Source organism: Branchiostoma floridae, chromosome 2, assembly GCF_000003815.2.
Source record: "Branchiostoma floridae strain S238N-H82 chromosome 2, Bfl_VNyyK, whole genome shotgun sequence".
NCBI classification, from domain to species: Eukaryota; Metazoa; Chordata; class Leptocardii; order Amphioxiformes; family Branchiostomatidae; genus Branchiostoma; species Branchiostoma floridae.
In genome coordinates, this window is record NC_049980.1 from 14,572,003 (window position 1) to 14,599,979 (window position 27,977).

The 27,977-nt window shown below is 41.7% G+C and overlaps 1 protein-coding gene across 1 annotated transcript in view; it reads left to right on the forward strand.

Annotated features, from left to right (window-relative positions):
- LOC118408556 (laminin subunit alpha-2-like) overlaps positions 1-27,977 on the forward strand; it is a 108,638-nt gene that overhangs the window by 55,711 nt on the left and 24,950 nt on the right. The window contains exons 28-49 of the mRNA XM_035809368.1: positions 308-421; positions 989-1,119; positions 2,803-2,889; positions 3,868-4,061; positions 5,983-6,125; positions 7,760-7,771; positions 10,203-10,289; positions 12,010-12,121; positions 12,564-12,693; positions 13,076-13,286; positions 13,617-13,733; positions 18,140-18,300; positions 19,686-19,824; positions 20,445-20,544; positions 23,367-23,483; positions 24,327-24,424; positions 24,904-24,988; positions 25,276-25,430; positions 25,868-26,050; positions 26,391-26,690; positions 26,971-27,092; positions 27,381-27,546. Of these exons, the coding sequence (XP_035665261.1) occupies positions 308-421; positions 989-1,119; positions 2,803-2,889; positions 3,868-4,061; positions 5,983-6,125; positions 7,760-7,771; positions 10,203-10,289; positions 12,010-12,121; positions 12,564-12,693; positions 13,076-13,286; positions 13,617-13,733; positions 18,140-18,300; positions 19,686-19,824; positions 20,445-20,544; positions 23,367-23,483; positions 24,327-24,424; positions 24,904-24,988; positions 25,276-25,430; positions 25,868-26,050; positions 26,391-26,690; positions 26,971-27,092; positions 27,381-27,546 (2,964 nt within the window). The remainder of the gene's footprint in view (positions 1-307; positions 422-988; positions 1,120-2,802; positions 2,890-3,867; positions 4,062-5,982; positions 6,126-7,759; positions 7,772-10,202; positions 10,290-12,009; positions 12,122-12,563; positions 12,694-13,075; positions 13,287-13,616; positions 13,734-18,139; positions 18,301-19,685; positions 19,825-20,444; positions 20,545-23,366; positions 23,484-24,326; positions 24,425-24,903; positions 24,989-25,275; positions 25,431-25,867; positions 26,051-26,390; positions 26,691-26,970; positions 27,093-27,380; positions 27,547-27,977) is intronic.

Consider the following 27,977-nt stretch of genomic DNA (forward strand, 5'->3'; position numbering starts at 1 on the left):
GTGCACCCAATTTTTTAAGCTGGGTGTACCAGTGCACCTAATTCCAAAAATGAATTTCGAGCCCTGTCATATATATGTTTTGAACACATCAATCCTGGGTTGATAATGCTGATACTTCAGGGCATGACAATTTCTTGTTCTTTTCTGAGCTTAAATTATAGGCCTTAGAGAAAATAGACCAGTGCCAGATGCATAGAACTTAATGCAGGAAATGGAGGGATTTAAGTACATGTAATAGTGAAAAGAATGGGAGATGTGTGGGTTACTCATGGGATTCCTGTGAGTAAAGCTGTTGGTTTGGTTTCAGGAATGTGCTGAAGGCTACAGGCGAGTGATGAATGGTCCATACTTGGGCCGCTGCATCCCGTGTGACTGCAACAATCACAGTGCAGAGTGTGACCAGATCACGGGGATCTGTGAGGTGTGTGACTGTCCATGAAAACATCCTTCTGATATGTAGTACATTTTCTAGGAAAACAAGGATGACTTACAATGGTTTTGATATTCTTAGAATTGATAGATTTGCAAATCATTTTTCATCATGGTACAGCAAAAAGGGTAAGATTTTCGTTTTTTTTGCTCTTTTTAATATTGACCCTCAATATGCTCAATTAACAAAGCTCAGGAGTAACAAACAGTACATAAAGTGAAATGTAACTGTTACAGTGATCAAAATGTTAGGCACAAGATCAGGTTTCTTCCATCAGCCTTTAGGACTTGGTACTTGTTAGGTGGTGACTTCGATCATGGATCATATTTTGAGATTGATGTCATACCAAAGACTTAAAAAAATAGTACATATAACATTCTCTGCTGAACAGACAGCATTTGGAAAAGAGTACTAGTAGTAAAACAAACCGTTATCAATAATTAGCTAAGCCCCCTGCTATATTGATTGCACAGTTTGTGTGGCCCATGGGTTTAAAAATAGAAATGGCCACCTTTCTATGGACCATCTTTAGCTAACTGTATGATGTGCTGTCCCCAGAACTGTGACGACAACACAACTGGTCAGAACTGTGAGAATTGTGCAGATGGGTTCTTTGGCAACGCTGTTCCAGGAGCAGATGATTCAGGCTGCAAGCGCTGTGCCTGTCCTCTGGTCAACGATGAGAACAAGTAGGTTTCTTCTATACAAGGAAAACTTCTGTGCAACATTTCTGCAAGACAGTTTTCTAGCTTTTTCTAGCTACAATAAGTCCATAATTATAAAAGTACTACTTTGAGAGGAGAATGCACTGTAAACTGTATAATTTTCTTTTTTACCAGTATTGCAAGTTAATGGCTTGTTTCCTGTGCTGCAAAGACTTTCCCTCATCTCTGCACTCTTCTGATCGGTGAGGGGAACCTGAAAACTGGTGACATGGACAAAAACCAAGATTCTCCTGGCATTTTTCTGTAACAGTTCCAATGTATGTAGGAAAAACAAACTGTTAGTAATAGTCAATAGGCAGCACAGATGCTGATTTGTTCTTAGGAAAGACCTGTCTCACATTTCTTCTTCAATAATGGACCCAGTGTGACTGTGTTACACAAAAATGCCAAATACACTCTAACTATCTTTGCTTGACCCAGTTAATCCCTGCAAAAATATTGTCCTTGAACAAGAAGAATGCCAGATGTAGATTTTTACTGGTTACTTGTCCATGTGATCATCCTGCCCAGAAATCTCATCTGCTCTGGGTTTTTGTTGCTGTCACAACTGTCAGTCACCACTACTTTTTTTGTCCCTCTCCTCCCATCTTTGTTTGTTTGTTGGTTTGTGAATCTGAATGTCTTGTCCAGACCACCAAAAGATGAGGTTGTTGTCCGGGTTATTATAAGACCTCAAAATGACGAGGTAGCCAGTCAGTACTCAAGGTACATCCTCTCTTGTTTGTGTGCTTTCTGGGAATGCTCATCACTTTTTTCTCTTTCTCTGGTTTATCTCATGTGTTGACAGTGCAATTATGGCCAGAGTAACATGCAACGGTTAACATGCCAGTGGATTCAAAACAATAATTGAAGATTACTAAATTGGCATTGAAAAATAGAAAATGCATTTGACTCTTGTAGCATTTCAAAAGTTAAGCTTAGGCTTAACCTACCTGTTGTGACACCTAGATTCAAGATGCATACCTTACATGATATTTTATATGTCTTTATGGCAATTAAGAATAATATCTTTGCTGCATAGTGTAAGACTAACAATAATCCACTGGCACATACCTAGATATGTTATCTGGAAAAAAACAGATACAGTCATGATAACATGATGAAAAGTTTTGGTCTTACCAACTTATACAGAGGCTAACCTTGATATCAGTCAATGGAAGCTGCAGTGCCTACTAGCAGATGATCTAAGTGCTAGTATGCATCTATTTGGCCTAGTTGCTTCTAGTGCCTCCTAAGGCCACACCAATTTAATTTCTTGTTTCTCAGACTTTTTCAGAAAAATTTTGGGGCGGGCGGTCGAAAAAAAATAAAAATAAAAATTTGCAAAAAGTCAGGGGTGAACATATAAGGCTTATATGACCCCAAAAAACAAGGTTAGTAATCAAGTTTTCAGCTTTTTATGGCATGATTTATTCAGCTTGTTGGTTGGTTTCTATCATGTGACTACAAAGAAGCTCTCTGATTGGTCTATCAGCAGTATGTACCCCTGGAATGGGTTTTTTTCAGGTCTGTGATAGCAAAACCTATATTGTTATTCTTGGGACTATTTTTTTTTTCAAAATCGGAAAACAATGGGTCGGGAAATCCGAGAACCAAGAAATTAGATTGGTGTGGCCTAACAGTAGTTTTGCTGGATTCACCCCTCAGCTTCAGCTCAACCTGTCGGAAGGATGCAGATGGTAATATTACATGTACGGGCTGTGAGCGGGGCTACACAGGCAGGCGCTGTGAGAGGTGTGTATGACATATAGATTGTTGTGCCATGTGGCTGACCTGTCACAGTGTCAACAGGCTAAAACCATTTGTGGCAAAGGTGGTCTGCCCTGTTAAACCCCCTTTCCATCAAAGGCTGGGACTTTTAAGCAACCAAAGATCTGACAGCGTGCTCACCTACAACAAATTTTATAATGTTTGTGTTTTGTTGCCTTTTAAATCATACTTTGCATGATGAATAATATCCCAATTATAAAGTCACAGTCACAAATTCTTTTTTTGCTGCTCAGCAATCACTGCCTTGTTAATAGAGGGGGTCTTAATGTTGTGGCAGACCTACCTTTTGGCATGGCAGTTTATCTATCATACCCTGGGCAAGGGCATGGGTGGGACTGTGTGGATGATGGCTAAGAGTAAGAGTAAAAGCAGAACTGATTCTTCAGCTCTTCTGTAGAGTTTTGCTAGTATTTAAAAATATTGAACATATTAATCATAGCTCATTGATCTCTTTAAAGTAATATTTATACATTGTAGATGTAGTCATTTACTGTAATGTAGATGTCAGAAGCCCAAAATGAATTTTGTTAGTACTATGCTGGATGAAGAAAGTGGACGTAGATAAGACATTAGATTCTAATGTAACAACCATGTTGTAATTAATGGAAGTTCATCAGAAATGCGTTTACACGCTATTTCTGTACTCAAAGTTAAGTGTTACCAGCAAGTTTTTGATCAGTCTACAGTCACTTTGCAAGTTGAAATTCCTATCTCTTGTGACGTGAACAGTCAACTTAATAAGTATCAAAGGACCATTTGAAAGTGTGTTAGAAAGGTGTGAACAAGATACAGTAGTCCCACAGCCTTTTGAGGCTGTAGTCCACACCCTAACCTTAACAAAGCCCCAAAGTTTCTTGATAAGTCCTTTACTTTGAATACAAAAACAGTATATAAAATGTTTAAGATAATAACCATGGTGTAATGTATTCTGTCATGTGATAGATGTGAACAGGGTTACTATGGCAACCCTACCATTCCGGGCGGCCGTTGCTATGAATGTGCGTGTGACCAGTCCGGCTCTCTGAGCCCCATCTGTGACCAGGTGACTGGCGCGTGCCAGTGTCAGCCTGGTATCACCGGCCGTGCTTGTGACCAGTGCCAGCCAAGATACGCCCTGACTGAGAGAGGCTGCATAAGTAAGTTTGTTTTTACCTCCATGAAATGTCATGGAGGTTATATTTTACCCCGCGTTTGTGTGTCTGTGTGTTTGTGTGTGTGTAAACAAGATAACTCAAGAACGGCTGGGTGGATTGGTTTCATACTTGGTGTGTTGGTAGTGTGTGACGAAAGCTGAAAATGATTAGATTTTGGGCCCCCTAGCAACTTCCCTTGGTGCTGCAGCGCAACTTCCGGTTTTGCTATCTCGGTGTTCTGAACATGCTATGGTCACGATTTTTAAGTGTTAGATAGCTCTTGTGCTCAGGAAGAAATGACATAAGTTTGGGCCCCCTAGCGTCTAGTTTGGGGATAGCAGGGGCATTTTTGTCAAAAACTTCTGACGAGGATAACTCAAGAAGGGAACAACGGATTTTCATGATTTTTGGTATGTAGGTACCTTAAGGTATCGGACCGGAGTTTCTTTTACGATTTCGGAGGTTGGCGGGTAGCCTCAGGCCGAAGGGCTACAGTTCCGCTAGTAAACGTAGGACGCGAAACTTAATCAATATGGCGGAAAGCCGTTTACTGTCTCTTTCCGACAAACCTATTGGTACCATCTGTTGCCTCTTTATTTTGGTTAGAATATGTAGTAAAATTTTAATTTTGGACCCGAAAACTATCATTTTTTAACACTTTTTTGATCGAAGCTGCTTGGAAAAAACGAATTTTCCCAGGATAACGGCCTACGTGGTAGAGAAGCTAAATTCTTCATGTTTGTGTAAAATGAAAATAAAAAAATTCCATGTGATAACTTTTTTGCAATCTCCGATGACGTCATTTCTTCGAAATCGCATGAAAAACGCCGCTATTTGGGTCATCAGGCGAAAAAACCGCATCACCGTTGCAGCGGACTAATACAAAAATGGTTTCGCTGGCCGACCAACTACTCCTCGCACAAAAACAATACAACCCACGGGCTTTTCAGAAAATACGACAAATCTATGCTCAGCTATAACGATCACCAAGCCATAGGGAGCAAAAGTTAGGGAGACAACAGCGCACTTCCGGCCGATTACACCACCCTTCCGCCAACTCCGGTCAGATTTGAACTCTGACCCGGAACCTTAGACAATGTTGTACAAGATAAGATACTAATTATGCAAATCAGGAATGCATTTGCATAATTAATGAGAATATTCTATCATAGCAGTTTTTTCAATGTATCTCTTGTCACTGACGTGATATGGTCGTGACATTTAAGTGGTAGATAGCTTTTAGAGACATAAAAATGTGGGGCAAGTTTCAGTCCCCTGACATTTAATTGTGGAACTGCAGGGGCGTTTTTGTCAAGACACTCCAAAGCGGATAACTGCAGAAAGGAACGACGGATTGCCTGCATTTTAGGCATGCAGGTAGCGTTAGGCAAAGATGTTCACAATGATATGCATGCTATGCAAATGAGGACTTAACTTGCATAATTAATGAGGAAATTGTATAGTTCCATTGTTTTCAATAACTGGACCTCAATACACGTAACACATGTTAATTATGATAGGTGGAATATAAGCAGATACCAAATATGGTAATGAGGAACTTATTTGCATAATTTATGTAAAAATTCAAAACCGCTTTATGATCAATAATGGGAATTTTATAATTGTGACATGTGTACGTTAGTCAATGATGAACAACACCATGCATGAATTATGTTGATGTGTTGGTCAATTGCCTGAAATTTACGAAAGCTCTAAATTTTCATGGAGGTATGAGGTCGCCGAACTCTAGTTTGTCATCCTTTGGCGCAATGACCCCATTAATGATCCATTAATTCCATCTTGAATATAAAGAGAGTGACACAAAATTTTATGTTCAGGAGATATAAAGATTTCTGTAATTACGTAAATTTTTTATACACCTTATAAAAATGCTCTCGGCTCTAAACAAAGTTTTCTCCGTCAGACTGTGATGATGAGTGCACTGGTGTGCTGTTGGATGACATGGAGCGTTTAGAAGCTCTGCTGCAGTCCAGGAACTTGAGTGGCGTATTCCCTGCACCATGGCCCACCCTCATGGCCCTTGAAAACAAGACTTTGGAACTCCAAGTGTGTTTCTCATTGTCTGTTGTTCATGGTAACCTAAGGCCATACCAATTTAATTTGTTGGTTCTCGGATTTTTTCAGAAAAAAGTTGGAGCGACAGGGCGAAAAAAAAAAAAAAAAAAACTTGCAACAAGTCTGGGTTCAGGTCCAGAGTTTCAGGTTCGTAATTCTGGACCTGAACCAATGGTATATGATGATAATAATAATAATAATAATAATAATAATCTAGTGTATACATATATGTGTGGTAGAATACTTATCCAGTTGCACTAATACATACAAAATTTGTTGGCATACACTTTACATGGAATTTCAGCAATACAAATGCAAAATTATGTGCAATCAGTATTACTTAAGTATTCACAGTAATAACACTGTAGTAATGCTTAGTAATAAAGACAAAAACAGAGTATTTCAACACACACAACTTTTAAAAACCTTAAAGAAGGTTGAAAAAACTTTTTCAGCATAGCATAATGTCTAATGTAGCAACAACAACAATAAATTGACTTAATTTCACCCAAAAAAATAGATACTGTAAATGCATTTAAGTTCGCGGGGATTTAATTTCGCAGTAGCGGGAAAAATGACTTTTCGCAGTGGTTTTAATTTCGCGGTAACACCATAGACTGCAGTCTAATACTATAATAGAAAAATGTTCGCGGTGGTTTTAAATTCGCGGTGAAGTGGTCACCGCGAAAACCTCGAACATTAATCCACCGTGAACATTTCTGCATTCACAGTAGTGCCTGAAACATCTCTTTGTGAAAGCTGCAGTTTGAATAAAAAACGCTTGATGGCGTTAGTGTACTCATACATTAGTGTTCCATATATGGCAGCCCTTTCCAAATATGGCAGCATTCCATATATGGCAGCCACTTCCAAATACGGCGGCAGCCATTTTGTTAATTCTTCACGGCAACATTTGCGTCTTTTTCCAACACAAATTTCACGATCTATGGGTGGTTTTCGATGATTTACAACATAAAGGAGAACATAAGCAGGTGATAGTTTTTTTGCATGTCCAGTACTAGTTTCAGAAGTTCTGTTTATTTTCAACTGAACCGAAGTTTGCTTCAAGTCCAGCAACTTGTGTTACCGGAACTTACATGGGGTTGTGGCAATTTAATTTTTTTTTTTTTTTTGAAATTGGGAAAAATAGAAGCGGCGATTCCGAGAACCAACAAATAAAATTGGTATGGCCTAAGGCCTTGCACTTCCTGTACAAAGGTGTTATTGAGATTTAGAGCCTTGTTCTCAGTATTATTAAGTTGGTACTATTCTCTTTATTCCTTTTTTTTCTTTCCTTTCTTGCACTTTTGAAATGCTACAGTTACTAATCATGTCATCGTTATTTTACATACATCATAACTTGTGCTTTAATTAGCCCCTCCTGTTTTGTTTGTACTTTAGAAAAACATTTTATCTAACAAAGCCAACATTTTACTTACTTCTATTAACTAGACATTGTAAAACATTGTGCATCTAACAGGTAGTCCCAACATGTGCATGTGCAAATGTCTATTTTATGTCTGTGTGATCATTACGTGTATTTGTCAGTCTGGTAACAATACAGCCACTTCACACGTTTTCTTTGTACTGTATGTTTCATGGCTGTCCTGTTGGATGTGCCCCAGGCCCAACTGAAGGTGGGAAATACACTATTGAAGTGTTGGTGTGCACTGCAATCTATGCCTGCACCAAGCCTGAATGAACTGTTTCTTGCAGCGACATGCAGCTTTTTTGTTGTTTCCTGAGTTCTTCCAGCTACCCTTCGTAGTATAGAAAAGCATGTTAAGAGAGTTCAGTTTTCCTACTGTTGCTGTAAGCTGGGCTATGCTTTGCCTGATTTTGTATTTGTCGAAATGCTATGTGAAAATTCAAGCGTGTCAGACGGCGAAACGTCGTTTGGGATAACCATTCAAGGGGTCTCAAATTATTGGGACGCTTTGGACGGCTACAGCGGCGGACGGCATGGGACGGCCTTTCGATCGTCCAACGAAACGTCCAAGACGGTAAAAACACTTAAACGCGTCTAGATTGGCACCTTTGACGTGTCCAGATGGACGTCTGGGCCCGTCCGAGACGGCGTTTGAAAGCGGGCGCCCAGCTGGTAACAGGCTGCAGGGACGGGCCAGACGCTGATTTGGACTGGGGTAGATGACGTAATCCAGGCTGCCGGGATAGACGGTAGCCTTCGCCAGGCCATCCCATGGGGGTACATGTCGCAAAATTGGACAGAAAATGGAATGAATGGCCTAAGGTTAACATCTGGGCCAAACTCCTAGCAAACTATTCTCCTTCAAGACACTGTGAGTTTTAGTTAGTTAGTCAGGCAGTATGGTAGAGACTGGCGGGCCGGAGCATTTGGAACGTGCGTAGAGTTTCTGACGCCGTCTGGTCAAGGCTATAATTTTATGGCCTCTTGGGACAAGCGTTGCCACGTACCAAACAAACAAATATTCAGCCAGGCAGTGGATTGTAGGGGACCACCCACGACCGGGCCGTCAGGTTTAGCTAAAATCAAACAAAACTGAAACAAATTCATTCATAAAATCAGACATACTCCGCGGCATTTAATTAACTTCGCTACATGTATGAAATTCAATTCGACCTTCAATCGAGTCTGTGGCTCTTTGTGCCGCTGTGCTGACACGTTACATTATAATGGACAAGCCCACGTAACATCAAGGGTGAATACAGGACATGTTATAATTCTCTATGGTACATTTTAATCACACCAATCTTGATTAAAGACTGGATATATTGTAAATGTGCAATACATTTTCTACAAAGCTCATATGTCATATATGTCATATTCTTCCGTGTCATGAGTTCCTAACCCCAAGTAGTTAGGAGGGCCGATTTGATTGACAACGGCAAAATTTGTAAGTGCTATCATTATCTGTTGTCTAAATCTACATTTCATTATTATTCTTAATCGAAACAACAGATATTTTTTACAAGTATTCTACAGCGTCTTCATAAGTCTTTTTATTCTGTGGCATCAAAATAAGATCCTTAATTTTATAATTTCTTTGCCTATGTGGGGAGGGCACCGCAACGGTAAACTTTGCACCTGTCGTTGGTAAACTTTGCAAGAACATGTTGTACAAAAAATGAGAATAAAATGCAAAGTATTCACTTACCGGCACCAGCAAAGTATCGACAGTCAGCTAACTTCTTTGATGACATCTGAGATTTTCTCCTGTCCAACGTTTGTTGCTTCAAGTAAGTCGTATGATTTATCCCCCTTGTCGGCGCAAATAAATTTTGTACATTCTTTTTTTAGTGTAATTAACGAAAACAGTCATCGCTGTGAACCCAACCTCAGCACATTGTCGTAGAAACATCAGCTGCTACTTCTAGACGTTAAGTCCTTGGTCCAAAAGTAAGCAAAATTTAACAAACTGACATAAAATCCACAGAAATAGTCACCTTCTGAACATATGTCCTGCAACCGCCGGATTGTTCAATGGTCTGTAATTCGAATTCACCCGCTGAAATTGGCGCATTAATGCAGAATTTAAATGCCATGTTTCCTGTGGGGAATATGGAAAGGCGCAAGTCGTCTGCCGGCGTCGGGTGACTAAGTATTTTATAGCCCTATCAGTGGCCGTCTCAGACGGCAATGGAAGGTCTTTTAGCTGTCCGGGTGTTCACCATAAAAAACTGACAGCACGACTTGGACTCTCGCAATGTGTCCGCAGCCGTTTCTGACGGCAATTGACGCGTCCAGACGGGTTAGAAAGGCGTGTGGATGCTCTTGGATGGTTGTAGACGCTGTCCGCGCAATTTCGGACGCTTCAATTTTCACAAAGGGTGGAACATTCTATGTTGCCTGTCATATAAAACAAGTTTGAATTCTGTGTTACACATTTCCAGTGCATTTTGGCCTTGTGACATTCTGTTAGCAGCACGTACAGCATTGCAACTTTACAAGTTGCAAAGGTATAAATCTAAAATATGGACTGTAACTTAGAAACATTATGGCTTGCTCTTTCATAAAGAGATATCCCTTGACAGATCACAAGAGTAGTAGACATAACTTATTTTATTCTATTCCCCACATTGCAACAGCCCGTCATTGAAGCCTTCAACCGGCTGCAAGACAAGGCTCAAAACATCTCGGACCTGGAACGTCCAGCTGACAGGCTACTCAGGAGGGTAAGACATTACAGACTAGGGCACTAGCATTTTAGTATGTGTCACTGACAGTATATCTCACTGTTAGGGGTTTATTGGGCCTCCTTCCTGCCCAGTGGAAGGGCTGCAAGAAGCTTGATGTAGTCAGGCTAGTCATCATTTGATCAAAATGTAAGAATCATTTTTACCAGCCCTCGGAATATTAAGAGTATATCCCAAATATTTTGATATGCATTATCTACTATACAGGGGTCCTGGAGACAGGCCTGTTTTGTATGGACTCAAAGTTGACTACGAGCAGAGGCGGCGGCAGGAAATTTCGTCTGGGGGGGCGAACTTTTACTGACAGAATTTTGCGGGTCACGCTTACGTAGCGCCGAAGGCGCTCCGGCGCAACCACCCTAGGGGGGTCCGGGGGCATGCTCCCCTGGGAAAATTCGAAATCTAGACCCTCTAAAACGGCATTTCCTGCATTTTGACGGGCAAATTTTGCTGCCGGACTAAGCTAAGTTTGATGGCAATTCTGTTAGAAAGACACATGGTTTTAGCGAGGACGATGCCCCCAAAATATTATCACGATTTCGAGTGCCGAAGGTGCGAGCTGTCGCAAGGTTGGTCTTTGGAAATTTCGAAATCTGCACCCTCTAAAAACAACATTTTCTGTATTTTGAGGGACAAATTTTGTTTGCAGACTACGCTAAATCTTATGCCATTTTTGTCAAAGAAAATATGTTTGAGGGCGATGACCAAAGCTACCACGCACAAATTTTCACCATGTCGTTGTGAGCGTCGGAGGCGCAAGTCATCCTTAGGGAGGTCCGGAGAAAATTTTAAAATCTTGACCGTCTGAAACGTCATTTCCTGAATTTCAGTGGCACATTCTGCTTGTAAACTAAAGACTAAATACGATAGTACAATTTGTATTGGTTTAAAAGATTTTTCAGAGCAACGCCCCCGCAACATATTGTCCTGCGCCAAAGACGCAGTCGTCACAAGGGAGGTCTGATGAAATTTTGAAATTGGGACTCTCTGAAACGCCATTTCTTGCATTTTTAGGGGTAAACTTTGCTGTTAGACTAGCTTGATTTTATGAAATTTCCATCATCAAAAAATACACAAGGTTTCAGCTTGATTTTTTTGGGGGGGGGGGCGATGCCCCCCCAACATATTTTCCAGGGGGGCAGCTGCCCCCCTGCCCCCCTGGTGCCGCCGCCACTGACGAGAGAGTGTTTAGCTTAACCATGTTCCCTGTGCTCTGATCTCCGCCACAACCTCACATCCACCGTCCAACACCTCCTACAACAACATCCTACCGTGCCACTCTTACTCCAGGGATCCACAGCTCATAACTTTTTCACATTGTCAAACAAATAAGTGTCCGATGCATTACATAGTTTACTTACATTGTTTCACCTAAAAGATTCCAGCTGCACCACCTTTCTATGAACCACTTCTAGGTATTTTCTCTGATTGATTTTAATTGTATTGTATTTATTGTACTATTATTATGATGATGACAATGTATTTATTATTATTATTATTGTATCATTGTACTATGTATGTGCCTTGATGTGTACTAGTATGCTGCACAACATCAGCATCTTTCTGCCTGGTGCAGCATAGTACTGTATTGCCATGTTGCAATTGAAATAAAGTCAGTCAAAACAATGTACAGTCAAGAAGACAAAATATTTGCTATTTCATGATAGATCATTATAATGCCTGTGATGTGTTTTTGAAGGCCAATGATGCTGTCCGTAATGCCCCACCCGTGGACGAGGATGCTGGGAAGGTTCGGAACCGCGCAGCTGACCTTGAGATGAGGGTCATGAACTCTGCCCGAAAGCTGCAGGGTAAGTTGGGACACTTTGACTTGAAAGCATAATACACGTTATGTCATACCTGGGCCATGGTATCATTCCATATGGCCCTCCCGTGTGTACCTTGCAATTGGGTGATGGAATACACTCTCCTGTATTCTCTATTTATAAATCAAGCAACTGGATGAATGCTCATATTCGAGTATTTCAGATACAAATGTAGCATCCACAGTGTTTTTAATTGAATCTTCTAATCTGTATATAATGTATGTTGTACCTGGATGTCTAACCTTTTTTGTCGGCACAAAATGAAGTTTGGTAATAAGATTTTTTACAATGTTAACACTGCTGCCTAACTCAAAGCCTAACTCGGAAGGCAGTACATGTAAGTCAATCTCTTGTTTTTCGCATGAAAAAAAGTGTTTGAAAATCAAATGCATAAAGTAGAGGTCGCAGCTCAAATTTCTTTTCGCAGATCTTGTTGAACAACTGGTGAATTTCACACGTGACCTCAAGGCCCAACTTCGCGAGGCTCATAGAATACTGGACCAGATTCGCGGCAGAGATCTCAATGGTTACAGAGCTGATGCCGACAGGGAACTCAGGTAGCCAGCATGATTTGACCTCTGCAAATTAGCTGAAGAGAATGCCTGCTCAAATTTACAATTGTAGGAAAAGGAAAGTGTCACAATAAATATAGTCACTATGTCTTTTACAGCAATAATTTCTTTAACAGCAGATCAAGTCTAAAAGTCTCATGAGTTCATTGCTAGCACAAAATCTATGTCAAACATTCCCAAGGCCAGATGCTTCATGCACTGCATACCTATTGGAGGCTGCTTGCTGCCTAATGTGTCACAACGCACGGGAGTCTAAGTAGGTAATACTTATCAAAGTGAGTCTCATGTAATGTTCTGTTTGACAGCATCGATTAGTCTATCCAGTATGTAAGATTTGTCTGACTGGATGGTCCCTTCTTCTTCCCAGGCTTGCCAAGGACACTCTGGAGAGAGCCCTGCTTGACTTTGCCAACAAGACTGCGGACAAACTGGCAGCAGTAGAAGCCCTGGAGGGAAAGCTTAACAGGACTCTCGGTCAGCTGAATGATCTGGAGGAAGCTGTCCGTGATGCCCACATGAAGACTAATGAAGCTGACCGTCTTAATGATAACAACGAAGATGTTCTTCGAGATCTAGACGTAAGGACTTGATAATGAATGTGTGAAAGATTGAAGAGATACGCATGTATCAATTTGTAAGCTATGTTGCAAGAAATACAGTACCTTTGCAAACTCAGATTCCACTGGTGAAAATTGATAGAGTAACTAACAGTATATACCTCAAAGGAAATTTGAACATTGGCAAGTAGCTTCCCATTTATAATTATTAGTAGAAAGACAAAGTTTAGTGTGCTGCATGTTATTAATGCAAGTATTTCTTTTAAAAGGTTTTAAACCTGTAGTATCCAATCAGTTATCAATGATATATGTACATTTTTTCCAACATGTTTTGTGTTTAAATGCCTATAGGAAATCAGGAGACTTACTGAAGAGAATGTGGACGACATTCGTGATGCCATCAGGGAAGGTGATGAAGTTGTGAAGAATGCTCGCAGACTCTTGTCAGAGGCTCGCATTGCCCTGGAGGTGAGTTATGGGATGTTACATGTTATTGAACAATGTATATATATTCTTCTTATTCTGAATAGGCAAATGGTATGAGTGGTATGTGGTCCTCCTTTTTTTCTGTCAGCATGACATAGTAATACATGTTTGACTTCGTCCATATCAGCCGCGTTCCTCGAGTAGGATGTCGCTTGTGCACGTCATGCTCTCCAAGCTCTTTCGAAGGAAGCTCCTCCCACTTCCTGTGTTCCCGCAAGTGACGTCAGTTTTTTAAGTTTTGCTGTGGAAAGTGGTCAGTAGACACGCTCTTCTAGCTCTGGTGTTCCCATATTTTTCTTTCTTCTTTCTAGCATAATGAGTGAATCAAAAAGGGATAGCAGGAGACGCAAAGGGTTTCACAGTTCTCATAGTTCTTTGAGTTTGACGCGTTCCAGTGATAAACGGCTCGCGAGGAGTTTTCACGTCGTAAAACAAGTTCTTTGTTGCCACGTGGTAGCAGGGACAAGCGCAAACTTGTCAGGGCCCCCGAACATAAATGTGACGGGGCGCTTGCGGACGGTCCTCCCATGGAGGTTCCGGAGAGTAGCGAGCAAGAACAGCTACTACCAGAGGGGCAGAAGAGTCCTCGTTTTCCTTGGGAGTCGGATGGAGGGAAGTCTCCTTTGCACCTTTGCATACGTCGGAATGGCCGGCAGATTTGGGTGAATTGAGGGAAGTCCTCGGGGTCAACGTCCCCCAGCAGGATCAGAACACACTTCGTGTGGCGTTCGGTATCAAGTCTGAAGAGTTCAAAGGAGTTAAGGATATCTATTGCTGCTTCAGTCGGCGCTAAGAGGCATTCAGACGCTGCTTCTGAGCTCGAGTCTGAGGTTACCCCCTTGAAGAGGCCTCGTATTGACGATAGCGGTGACAAGTCTTCCTTTTCCGCGGCGAGTGTGGAATAGTTCGTGCCATTTGACCAGGAGCCCCCCCGCGCCGGAGAAAGTGTGGACTGCCCGGCAGTCCGTGGTGCGGTTTGCCGCAGATTATTTTGACTTAAAGAAGGAACGCAAGACAGAGTCTTTGTCACGCTGGCAAAACAAGTGTCTACTGCCCTATAATGCTCCGAAAGAGCTGTTGGTTAGATTCATCCGCTAAAGAGATCGACTTTTTCAAAGGTAAGTCGGCTCTTCAGGTCAATAGCAATCTGGCTTCGGTTCATACTTAATTGATGCATGTAGTGGCGCCAGTGTTAAATCTTGGGCAGATGTTGAAAGAATGTAACGGTGAGATTTATGAGCCTGATAGAGATATTATGCAGGATTGTGCAGCTGTGCAGTTTAGCTGTTAGGCTCAGCTCACTCGAAGATCGCTGACGTTTTGTAGATCATCTCTAGCAGAAGTTTCCTATCAACCTACAGCTAAGGATTTGTTTGGGTTCATTCCTGATGACCCTATACTCAGTTATTGAGGAAGGATTTGGGCTCTAAAGCTAGAGAATTTGCTTCAGGGAAGAAAGCCTTAGTTGATACGTTGAAACCAAAGCAGGCATCCCAGCGGGGACGAGGCGCTGTGATTGAAACCAATGCCTCTCTCCATGGCTGGGGAGCCTTCGCAAATGGCGTGACCACAGGCTGACGTTGGTCTCACGCAGAACGCGGACAGCACATAAATCAGTTGGAAATGCTCGCAGCCTTTCTGGCACTGAAGCCCTTTTGCAAGGACAGGGTCAACTGTTGGTACGAGTCAAATTGGACAATTCGACAGTGGTTTCGTACATCAACCACCGAGGCGGCACAAGGTTGCCAGCCCTGTCAGATCTTGCTCTCCGTCTGTGGGATTTTTGCGTGGAGAGGTGTCTCCTGTTAGCCAAACACGTGGCGGCCTTAACCAAATGAATGTAAGAGCGAACTTCAGGTCCAGAAACTTGGCTCGCACAACAGAGTGGTCACTGTGCCCACAATTATTTCTGGCCATACAAAAGTTGTGTCCCAGTCAGTGCAGAGCAGGAGCAGTAGATCTCTTCGCATTTCGTCTCAACAAGTTACCCAGGTTTGTGTCCTGGGAGCCAGACCCAGAGTCTGTGGGGACAAATGTGTTCACGATGAACTGGAACCAGTGGGAAGCTCTGTATGCCTTTCCCCCATTCAAGATCATCGAGAGGGTCTTGAGGAAGGTCCGCCAAGACAAAGTAAGAGTGCACCTTGTGGCACCAATTTAGGACACAGCAGCATGGTATCCGCTGATACTAAAAATGTCCGTAAGAAAACCAGTACGGCAGCCACGGTACCCGTCGCTTTTCACGCAACGAGAGGACGGAACTCAGCACCCGCTGAGCAGCACATTACGTATTTATGGCCATGTGGAATGTCTCCGGCGTCAGTTCCGAGAGTACGACTTTTCGGAGGGAGTTGCAGAGATCCTCCTTTCCTCCTGATGACCCAAGACCAGGGGGCTCAACGTATCAGCGTGGCAAAAGTGGGCTCACTGGAGCCGTTCTCGGGGTCTGGATCCCGTTTCTGCACCTTTAAGCAAGGTATTGGATATCCTTCACCTTATGTTCACTAAGGGTTTCTAGTATAGGACACTTAATGTGTATAGGTCTGCCATCTCTTCCACTCGTGTCAATGTAAAGGGTAATCCTACAGGAGCACACCCCTTGTCTCTCATTTCATGAAGTTTTTGAGCTTAGACCTTCTATGCCCAAGCATGTTGCTATTTGGGATGTTTCTGTTGTTTTGAAGCTCCTTAAGCAGCTAAGTGCCTCGGTTTTAAGCAGCTCACCTTCAAGGTTGCTATGCTAGTGGCGTTAGTGTCGGCTGGGCGTGAACAATCCCTAGCTTTGCTCAGTACAAGTCACATGTCTTCGTCTAAAGATGTTTTTTTTTTAAATCGGGTTCGTAGGGCGTGTTGTTACCATCATGAAGATGAAGAGCGGCCCACTGATAACTGTAGCAGCATCTCTTCTCCCTAAGCCCCTAGTGATCCCTAAGATCCCTAGTGAGATCGTCTGGCGCAGCGGCGGGATTTGTGCCTCGTGACCGAGAGGTTGCGAGTTCGAATCCCGCTGCGTGTCACCGATCTTGTGCCCTTGGGAAAGGCACTTTACACAGATTTCCTCACTATACTCAGGTGAAAAATGAGAACCTAGCTTCGGCTAGGGCCGTCCCTCGGATAGGACGTTAAATGGAGGTCCCGTGTATGGGGAGAGTCACACCCCATGCACGTTAAAGAACCCCCACACGTGCGATGAAGCGGTGTGAGATGGAACAAACCCTTCTGTTTGGAGTTGGTGATTCACTTCAAATCACCCGGTTGGAGGCCTGGCGAACCTCCATACCGTATCAGCCAGCGAAAGGGTATATCACCCCGTAGGGGGCGGTGTAACCCCGCCGCGTGTAGACATGTGCGAACATGTGCACATGTGTGTATGGCGGCTTTGAAAAGGTGTTCTTAACACCTGTTTCGCCATACCCTCCAAATGGAGAATCCTAATAAATAAATAAATAAATAAATAAATAAGCCAGAAACATCAAGCTTAGGTAAGCTTGACTTCACTGACTCAATAGGCGAAGCAGGGGTTACAAAGCTGCTCGGGAAATTCCCTACCGTTTGGCCAGAATGGTTTGATCCATTCACATCGCACCATCGCACATGTGGCAGGTTCTTCTACGTGCCCGGTGTATGGCTCTCCCCAGACACTGGACCTCCATTTAACGTCCTATCTGAGGGACGGCGCTCATTTTCACCTGAGTAAAGTGAGGAAAGTCGTGTGAAGTGCCTTTCCCAAGGGCACAAGATCGGCAACACGGCTGCCGGATTTGAACCGGTTTGGATAAGGTGACAAAAATGTCGCGTCATGCTAATTAAGGACCATGACTGATATGGACGAAGACATATACAAATTTCTAGGATCTCAACAAAATCAAAGTTTCATTTTCTAAATTCTAATGTACATACAAATTGGACATTAACTCACGTGTCAGGACAATCATAATTGTCTCTTGTCCATTGAAGCCATGGTCCTTTCCGCCCTAGTATCTTTTGCTAGGGTGTGCTTTGGGGTTTTCCCTCCCTAAGTTCCTCGGCCAGCACTGTTGCTACAAATTAACTGACGTCACTCGTGGGAACACAGGAAATGGGAGGAGCCTCCTTTTCACTACGGACTTTTTACTTCGAAAGAGCTTGGAGAACATGCCGCGCACAAGCGACATGCTAGTTAAGGACCATGGCTTCAATGGACGAGAGACAACTACAACTGTCCTGACACGTGAGTTTGTCCAATTTGTATTATGTACATTAGAATTTGAAAATGAAACTTTGATTTTGTTGAAATCCTAGATATTTCCTTGTACTATTGTACTTGGCAGTCACCTTGGGAGATCTCCCATGGTATTCAAAATAATGTGAACATATTTTAACATTCCTGTTGTTTTTTCCCTATCCAGGAGGCCAAAAATAATGACCAAGCCCTGAGGAATGTCCGACCAGAGTTGCAGCGCCGGGTTGACCTCCTGACCCAGAAGCTTGCCGGACCCCCTGACCTGGAAGACTTGGTGGAGGATGCAGAGAAACACGCCCATAATCTGAGGGCAAGAGGTCTAGAAAGGTGTGTCATGAAATACATTGTACCTCGTTTAAGTGGACAAACTCCAGTATTTAAGTATATGCCAGCAATGCATGTAATCCTTTAAGTTGAGAAAAAAAGGGTGTCATTATGTCGGACATCCATTATCTCGGGGATCAAAACTTTAGACAATAAAAACCATCAAATACTAATTTTATACGGTTAGTCTGCAAATGTCACACAGAGCTTATCAAGCTTTGTCATCAAATTAAACCAAGAAACAATCTATTAGGTACAAGATCTATTAGGGGACAAAAAACACCTACTCGCCTTTGGAAAAGGATCCCACCACCCAGTTTAAAGGAAAAATTATCACGGCTCTCAAGGAATTACAAGACAAGGAAAAAATTGATCGTGCCACCTATCTTAAACTCTACCCCACTTCGGAACAACCCCCGACCCTCTACGGCCTTCCCAAAATCCACAAACAGGATGTCCCCCTACGTCCCAGCATAGAATCAGTCACGTACGAGTTAGCAAAATTTCTAGCTAAGATCCTGGGACCTTTAGTGGGGAAGTCTCAACATCATGTTCATGCAGAATAGTGCAGACTTTGTTGACAAAATCAAAGATCTCCGGGTAGAAGAAGATGAAATCATCACTTCTTACGATGTCTGTCCTCTTTGGATGTAGACTTGGCAGTCAAGGAAGCCCTGGAGGTCGACAGCACACTAACAGATAGAACCAAGCTATCTCCAGACCAACTGTGCAAACTGCTAGACCTTTGCCTAGGGTGTAGCTATTTCACTTTCAAAGGACAGTTCTACCAACATCTGCACTGCTGTGCTATGGGATCACCAGTGTCGCCCATTGTTGTAAACCTCTACATGGAGAAGTTTGAAGAGATATCAGTACATTCAAGAACACTCCTCCACTCAACTGGTTTCGCTATGTAGATGACACTTACAAACTGGTACATCCAAAAGACAGACCACAGAAAGGTACTAAGGCCAATGTAATCTACAGACTCAAATGTGAAGAAGCCAACTGCACCAACACATACATTGGTGAGACTAGCCGGCCACTAAAGGCAAGGTAGAAAGAACATTACAAACCCAGTGCCAACAGCTACTCCTCTGCTATTTTCAACCACCTAGAACACAACCAAGGACACTCCTTCAACCTCCAATCCACCGACATCCTAGACCGTGAGGCCCGCTGGTTTGAACGGGGAGTTAGAGAGGCCATATATGATAGAATATACAATCCCATGCACCCTCAACAGAAAAGGGGGGCTATGTATGGAACTTTCTGGCACTTGGGACATAACACAGTTGAAACGTCTGACTGTTTCCAAAACCATATCCAGTTGCTTGAGTAACTACTTTTTGGTGTAGTGAATAAAAACGTGTACATTTCCCCTCCAGGCTGTTTGCTGAGACCAAGAACTTCTCCTCAGATGCCCTGGCTGCTGCCACAGCCTATGACAACATCGTGCAGGCCTTTGAAGATGCAGAGAGAGCTGCAAATGAAGCCAACGTGGCTGCTAAAGAAGGACTAGACCTGGTAATGTGCTACCTTAAATGTCTGATATTTGTTGTTGTTCAGCACTGTTCCTGAAGGTAATGGGCATAACGGGCTCAGGCGATCAGCTTGGCTGGAGAATTGAACCCAGTTTAGTCTGTATCTTTAACTCTAATATTATTTTTATACTCTTCTTGTATACATGTTACATGTTTGTCATACGTTTCAATACCATGTACCGAGCCCCTGGAGGCATGAATGTACTATAAAGGTCTTTCATCATTGATAATAAGTTGCAAAGGCAACTGTTAACAATGACTACGATAACCCTTGACCAGCATGGTACCTCATCAGCAATGTGTTACAACGTATATAAGAGCTGTCGAATTGTAGTTACAATAGATTGAATTAATCATATTGTTTCTGTTGGATGTTTTGTCAACATTGCATTAGAATTTTTTCCATAGCGCACAACATCTCCAACAAAACATTATAGCCAGGGTATATATTTTATACATGTTCTTTCGAAGTGCCGTGTTGTTCATTCTTTTGAAGCTGTTGTTGGGCAAATAGTTACCTCTAAATTACTGAAGTTGCTAAAATGGGTCAAAAGGACCTTCTGTTTACAGAAATGGTTGTCAGAACTATCTCTGTTCTTCCAGGCTACAGGAGAAAACTCTCTGAGTAAACTTGGCGAGGAGTCAAAACAGCGCAGCTATGACCTGTTGGATGAAGCTGTGAAGCTCAGGGACAGGGTGGATGGTAGGAAAATGAATTGTATATCACATGGGTCAGAACTGGCTCTGATCCATGAGTGAAGGAGTAAAGGTGATGTCGAAATGTACTTAGTGAAGCCAGGCTTTAACTTATAACAGTGTCATGCTTGTACCAGTATGGAGTAAGCTCATTTTTTGACAAAGCTATTTCTAGCACCACATATTGGTGCAATGTCATATGAATTTTAGGCTGCATGACTTCCCTCGATCATATTGTACTTAATTACACCCCATCATAAACTGCAATGAACTAAACATTGACTTCAGGACAAGTCAGCATTTTATGAGTAACAACATTTTGTGGAGCAGGTACTTGCATCTAAAAGAGCCTTCAGCTGATTTCTGCAGCTAAAATGAGCCTTCCTTTGTTATTGGATGAAGCATGTGTACAAATGCAGTGAGCAACCAACAAGCAACAGGTAGAGATGACATACATACATTAAATTCAAGGCTCAAAACCATTTATAGAATGCACTGGTGCACCTCACCTAGAAATTTACTGTGCACAGAAAAATTCTGGTCTTCAAAACTTCTGAAATTCTGTAGCTTAGTTAACAAGGAAATAGAAGAGTTCAGTAATTCTATATGACACTAACATTATGCACACATGCAGATGTAAAGAGTACACTCCAGACAATAGTGCTGAATATACAATGTACATACATGTGACTCCACACGAATGTGAATTAACCCTCAAACCACCGTATGGGGTCAAAACTGACCCCAGGCGTATATCAATGTGTGCCATTATGACATTACTGGTCGAAAGGAAATTTCCTTCCAGGAGTTTGTTTGTACAAATGTATATATGTCCTATAACTCCTTATACTTTTTTTTACCGAGATTGGCTCATTGTTCATTAAGTTATCCTAGAAAGTTTATGCATGGTCCAGTGGGGTCAAAACTGACCCCAGCATTTTTTTAAACGAACCTTTGCGACCCACACCTAAACTACTTATCGAAGGATCATGAAATTTTCAGAGAATGATGTACATGTAAGCCAAAATTATTGTAACAACTTTTGTGTCATTATCATCTTATATGACGACATTATGACGTCATCTAGGTAATCTCGGCCGCCATCCTGGATTTTGGCTGATGACGTCATCAAATTAGCATGAATTCTGAATATTGAGTCATGAAATTTACGTTGAATTTCATAAGATGTGATACACAACTTTTATTTGCTAAGAAAACCTTAAAACTTAAATGTTTAATACAAAATTAGAAAATTTCGTAATAAATATGTCTGTCAGAATTCCATTGCCATAGCAACATGAAAAATTATGAACATACTTTGTTCACCTAAAATGTTTGCTTGCAACATTTTCTAAAAATTTACCAAGTTTGGTGGCCCTAGCATAAGCCATTCAGGCGCTATACAGCATTGAAGTTGGTACGGGCATCAAAAACATCCTACCCAGACTGAATAGCATTAGTGCAAAATGTGGTCCCCATGATCTTTTGCATAAATTATGATAATGACCTAGAAGTATTCTCACCTAATCATGTCAGACTGTCCCAAATAGATTAATGAAACTATACATATATATATTTATACAAATCACAAAAAGAGTCACACACAAGAAACTGTATTTGTACAAAACGTTTTGGGGTCAATTTTGACCCCATACGGTAATCTACGTTTAGTACCCATTTTACCACCTAAGACACTTTCCATGCTGTTTAACTGTATGATTCTTCCTAAGATTGATTATTGTGATACTGTATGGGGCAACTGCGGAAAATCTCTCTCTGACAATCTCCAGAAACTCCAAAACCGTGCAGCACGGCTTGTGCTCGGTCTGTCACGTAGATCACATGTAGATAATGACCATCTGTCTACATTAGGTTGGAAATCTCTGGCATCTCGTAGGAAAATGCACCTCCTGCAAACCGTCTTCAAGTCAATCCATCGGCAGTTACCAGAATACTTACAAATATTTAACAGAACATCTCACACATACGCAACAAGGCTTAATTCAAACCTATCACTACAACTACCGAAAGTCAGACTTGAATCTGGCCGTAGAAAATTCGAATACAGGGGTGCATTTTCATGGAACGAGTTGCCGCCAACGGTTAAAGTGGCCAGTTCTGCACTGTCGTTCAAGAAACTGATAAGAAACGGTAATCACTGCTGACCCCTGACCTCCTGACCCGGCACTAACTTCGATTAATGAGTTATGATTTTGATTTATGTTTATGTATATATTGTTACTTTGATTTGTTCATTTGATTTGTATCTTATTTCTTGTTATGCTATTTTGTGTACAGGGCACAACTGAAAAGCAGAACGCATAGTACTGAGTTGTCCACCCTGTCTAAATAAAACAGAAATAAATAAATAAATAAATAAAAAAAGCTACGGTGGTTTGAGGGTTAAGGTGCATCCACAGCTAAAAATTAGGGGCCTACCTCCAATATTATGGGCACAAAAGTGTATATGCATCCAATATTTTGAGCCCTGATACATATAACACTAGTTCACCTTTATCCGCGGGATAACCTATATCCGTTGCCGTCAGAAATCGGTATTTAGGGATATAAAGTCGACGGACAAGACTTTCAAACTACAATATTTTGAACATATTACAACTTGAAACCACCGTCCGTCCAGTTGATATTCCTTAATACCGTGTTGGTAAACACAACGAATATAGGTTACCCTGTGGATAAAGGTGAACTAGCGTTAGGTCATAACAGTTAAATGTACACGTGTAGTCGCTGTAAGATACTTCCATACGTTACCTGCAAATGAGATGAATGATGTAGTGTGCAATAACATCTTAAACTACCTGCATGCAGACTTAGGAAATAGAGTGGCTGACAAAGAGGCGGAAATAGCCCAGGGAAACCAAAATATTACTGACCTGAAGAAAGCTGTCCAAGATCTTAAGGACAGAATGGATCGTCTGACAGATGGTAAGGCATTAAAATAAGAATTTTGGGCTGGACGCAAACTTCACAGTTGTCCCAGGCAGAATTGATTTCATCATGGTAACTGGAAAAAGAGGGATAGTGGCAAATGGTCCATAATTGATTTTATTGTCTTTGTAATAACCAAAGTCTTGTTGGACAGCCATGCACAGCTAAACCAATGAAATGAACCAGTCAAAATTAAGTATCTGAAGCCAGGTAAAGTGAAATTTAAGCTTTGGAGAAGTGTGAAGTATAAACCAGTACCTATTCCATATGTTTAAATCCACTATATCTGTCTGTGTTGTGTGTCTTATTATTCCAGAAATGCAGGGGGACTTGAACGTGTATTGTGTTGATATTCCCATTGCTCAAAAGCGATGGCCCGTGGCTACACGGAACTTGCCATCATGGAGGCCTGGATGGATGCTCTTCCAGTGAAAGTTAGTTCGCTCGTTAGAAGTTTTTTTCCAATGCTAGAGATAATGAAACAGGGAAGTGTGTCATTGGATGGTTTGGAATGGTTTTTGAAACATTACCTTGCATGGAAGGCAGGCTGTCAGCCACTGATATTAGAGTTTCTTGCAGGTCTATGCTGTTCTTTCTGAAGTGGTGCTGCCAGTATTTTAGGACTTCAACAATAGATGCATTGATGTAATGGCACAACTGATAATGTTGTTTTTCTGTGAAAGAAGTTAGGCAGCTACATTTTTTGGAATCCATGCTTCATGTGTGCATAGTGCCATTTAGAGGACATATTGGACCTCTACCACATATAGAGGTACCCTAATACAGCAGAGTCCTTCCTGCTTCTAGTGACGTAACAGTTTTCTCTGTGATCTTGTTAAGACCTAGGTGATGCTGCCAAGGATGTTCAAGACAGAGCAGTTGATGCTGACAATGTTGCCCAGGGGGTGATTGATGAAGTTGATGGCTTAGAGCCAGATGTAAGTACTTATTTGTCATACCTGACCTGGGCCTTGATAATGTTTGACATGGGCATTCTCAACCCTGTATCTCACAGTTTGTATCCCACTGGGCTTGCTGTTGAAACTCAGATATTGGATGTTCTTTCAGTTGTTTTTGAGGACACCAAATTTTCTGGACTTGTGGTGAATTTTTGCATTGAAATGTGTGCAAATTGGACATAGCAAGAATACAAGATGATGCTACTGCAGATCAAGCTGGTACCTTGGGTGATACAGGATACAATATCTTGTATTCCTGATGTATATCTATTCCATTTTCCTCATGTTAAATCTAGCCATGAGCAGCATTCCATTCGGTTTGATAAGTTTTACAGAATAAAATGTCAGAACATTTCATTGATGTTTTAGGACAGTTCCAAAGGGGTAAGCATGATTGAAGTAGACCTGTGCCTAGTGTTGCAATGTTTGCATTTTTTTGTGATCTGCTTTTTTATGAGGTTGACGCTTTAGTGGATCAGTTTGGAGTTATAGGGTCTGCATCTGGTGACACCAATGCTGACATCAGAGCAGCAGAAGGAGACTGTAAGTGTTTATTGAACGTTCTGTCTTCATATATATACCAACGGACAAAAAAGGGAGAATTATATGTACAGTAACATTCAAGTAGCTTTTAGATGACTGTTGGCATCTGTATGGTAAAAACTGGACCATTGTAAAGGATGTAATACTTGAAGAATGAAGGATACCCATTGAAGAATGACTAGTACTTATATGGTATGGCCCACTTGTAATGTACTTGTTACTTCATGATATGTTATCTTTCTACCATACATTTTCATCGAACGTCTTAATTCACTGGCATTTTCAAGTGAGGACAGCGTCTCGTAACCTTCGCGATCTTAAGGACCTTGCTGACGACCTGAAAAATGAAGAACGTAATGCCCGCGCTCTGAAGGACCAGTTCGGCCGGAACTTGGCTGACCTATGGGAGATGATCAGACGGGCCCGGAACCTAGCCAACTCAGTAAGCCAGATTCAACATAGTTTACTTTGATGCTCAGCCTTGTTTTATTTCTCTACCATCATCCTGGCAGCTGTTTTGCTGCCTTCATCAGGGCAAAGTGATCTTTCTCATTGTATTGCGAAGTCAAGGACTTCTTTTGAATGGGACTACTTCTCTACAGGGCAACAATGCATTCTGAAATGTGACAGTCTATACACCCTCTTGTCATTTCTATTCATGACTGATTTAGGGATCGAAATGGCCTCCTTAGTTCAGCATGTATATTTGTTTGTTTATGACCTTGGCCCCTCCCCTCCGTGTCAGTTCATAATGCAAGAGAATCTCTTTGGGTCTTGTTCATGAATACCAGGTGTATTCCTGCCAAGTGTCATTTACAGCTTTTAGACTCATCGGCTGATCAATTTACATTCATAAACACTGTACTCTGCTTTTCTCAGATCAAAGTGTCGGTGGCCAACGATGGAACATGTAAACGATCCTACAAACCAATGAGCTTTTATACAAATCTGTATAAAAGCTCCTTGTACAAACCCCAGAATAGATCCACTAGCACCATTGAGTTGAACTTCAAGACAACTGAGCCAGACAATCTTCTCTTCTACCTGGAAGGCAGGGATTCTGTAAGTGCTGGTTATTTTTGTGCACCACTTATAAGTTATATATCTTGTTGTATTTCCTCTAAAACGACCTGGCCAAACAAGTCAATAATTATTATAGTACATAACATTTAAGTGAAAAGGTCACCAACTTATATTCTAAAGAGTTAGTGATCTGGATATGCTCAACCAGTTTTTGAACCTTAATACCCATTGTGATTAGAAATATCAAAAAGTTGAAAGCAATACTTATCATTTACGACAGACTAAGACTTACTGTAGATGACCTTGAGGCTTGTTATCATGTGTTATGTGGCCTCAACCCAGAAGTTGTGTAACCACAGATGTTCCTTTTAACATGCAGAAAGACTTCTTGTCTTTGGAGACTCGTAACAGCCGAGTGGTTTTCCGCTGGAATGTTGGTTCTGGTATCGGCAAAATCACAAACGACAGCCTGCCAATATCTGACAATAGATGGTACCGTATAGTTGCCCAGCGTATCGGCACAGATGGAAAACTCCTTGTACAACGATCCAGGCAGCCCAGGGCTAAATTAGATGGTCCTCAGACTGTGACTGGTTCTGCACCAACGGGCCCGTACACCATTCTTGACGTAGACAGCAGCGATGACATCTACATAGGCGGTGTTCCAGCAGAGAAGCAGGTAGAGCACAGAACAAAATTTTAGCAGGAAAATTCAGATGTTCTGGCAGAAAGTTGGATCTGTTACTGCAAGAAGTAGAAAATCAAATTGAAATATGCATGCATGATGACAATAATGTGTTTTTACTAGTTGTACTTACAATTGTCAGTTAAGAAACTCCAGTCTGCAAACTTAACATAATTTTCACGATTTTACGATAGCATTGATACAAGCCTGTCAGATAAAAAAGAAAATGTCGACACTGCTCTTAAACATGTATTTCTACGATGCCCCATTGCAGCAAGAATTCGAAGTGACTTCCGACTTCAAAGGCTGCATGGGAGAAGTACTGCTTGATGATGAACCCATCGGCCTCTGGAACTTTGCTACCACCTCTGGGACCTGCGAGGGTTGTGTGGAAAGGTAAAGCAGATAGTTTTTTCAGTTTTACATTGATTTAATGTTAAGTGTTCACTCAATTACACATAATTTCTGAGGCAAATTATTTGGAACCTTCTCACATGGTGATACAAAAATCATAGTTCTGACATAGTAATTCACTTGCCTACCTGTTCTTTTAGAGATAAACAGTAATTTTGTTCTAAAATCTTGCTTTGAATATCATATTCTTATGATAAATTTAATTTCTGCCATTAAGTAGGTCACATTTCCTCAAGTTTTTGTGTTTCTTTCTCTTAATGAAATTGCCAGCCCACGAGGAGAGACTACTGCTTCCAACACCTACACCTTCCTGGGAGACGGATTTGTAGTGATGCCAAAGATACCCTCCTGGAATGACAGAACTACTTTTCTCAGCTTCCGCTTCAAGACCTTTGCAGAAGATGCACTCATCTTCTTTGTTGCTGATGAAACCCAGGTCTGTGTTAGTTACAAAAAGTATCACCTTATGCTAAAGGTTGTACAGTAGTGTAATAGTAGTAGAACGTTTTGGGGGACAGAGCTGTCTGGAAAGAAAGAGTGGACCAGGTCCGGGCAAGCCGCCCGTGATGATGATGAGTAGTAGTAGCGACAGCTAGTTGGGTGACCTTGACTGTCTGTAATACCAGCTAAGGGAATAAATAAACAAGTTTAATATCCAGTAGTTGATTATACTGCTATGGGGCTTCCAACACATGGTCAGGCAGTAGTCTGCTCGTCTTCATGCCGCATTTCCAGGCAGCTCTGTCCAGGGGGTGCAATGTGTCTGTACCTGCTGAACTGCAGCACTACTAGATGTAGATTAAAGGTAGTGACAACGTCTGCTTATTTTGGTCAGTAAATAACCTGTGCACATGTTTTTTACATGCA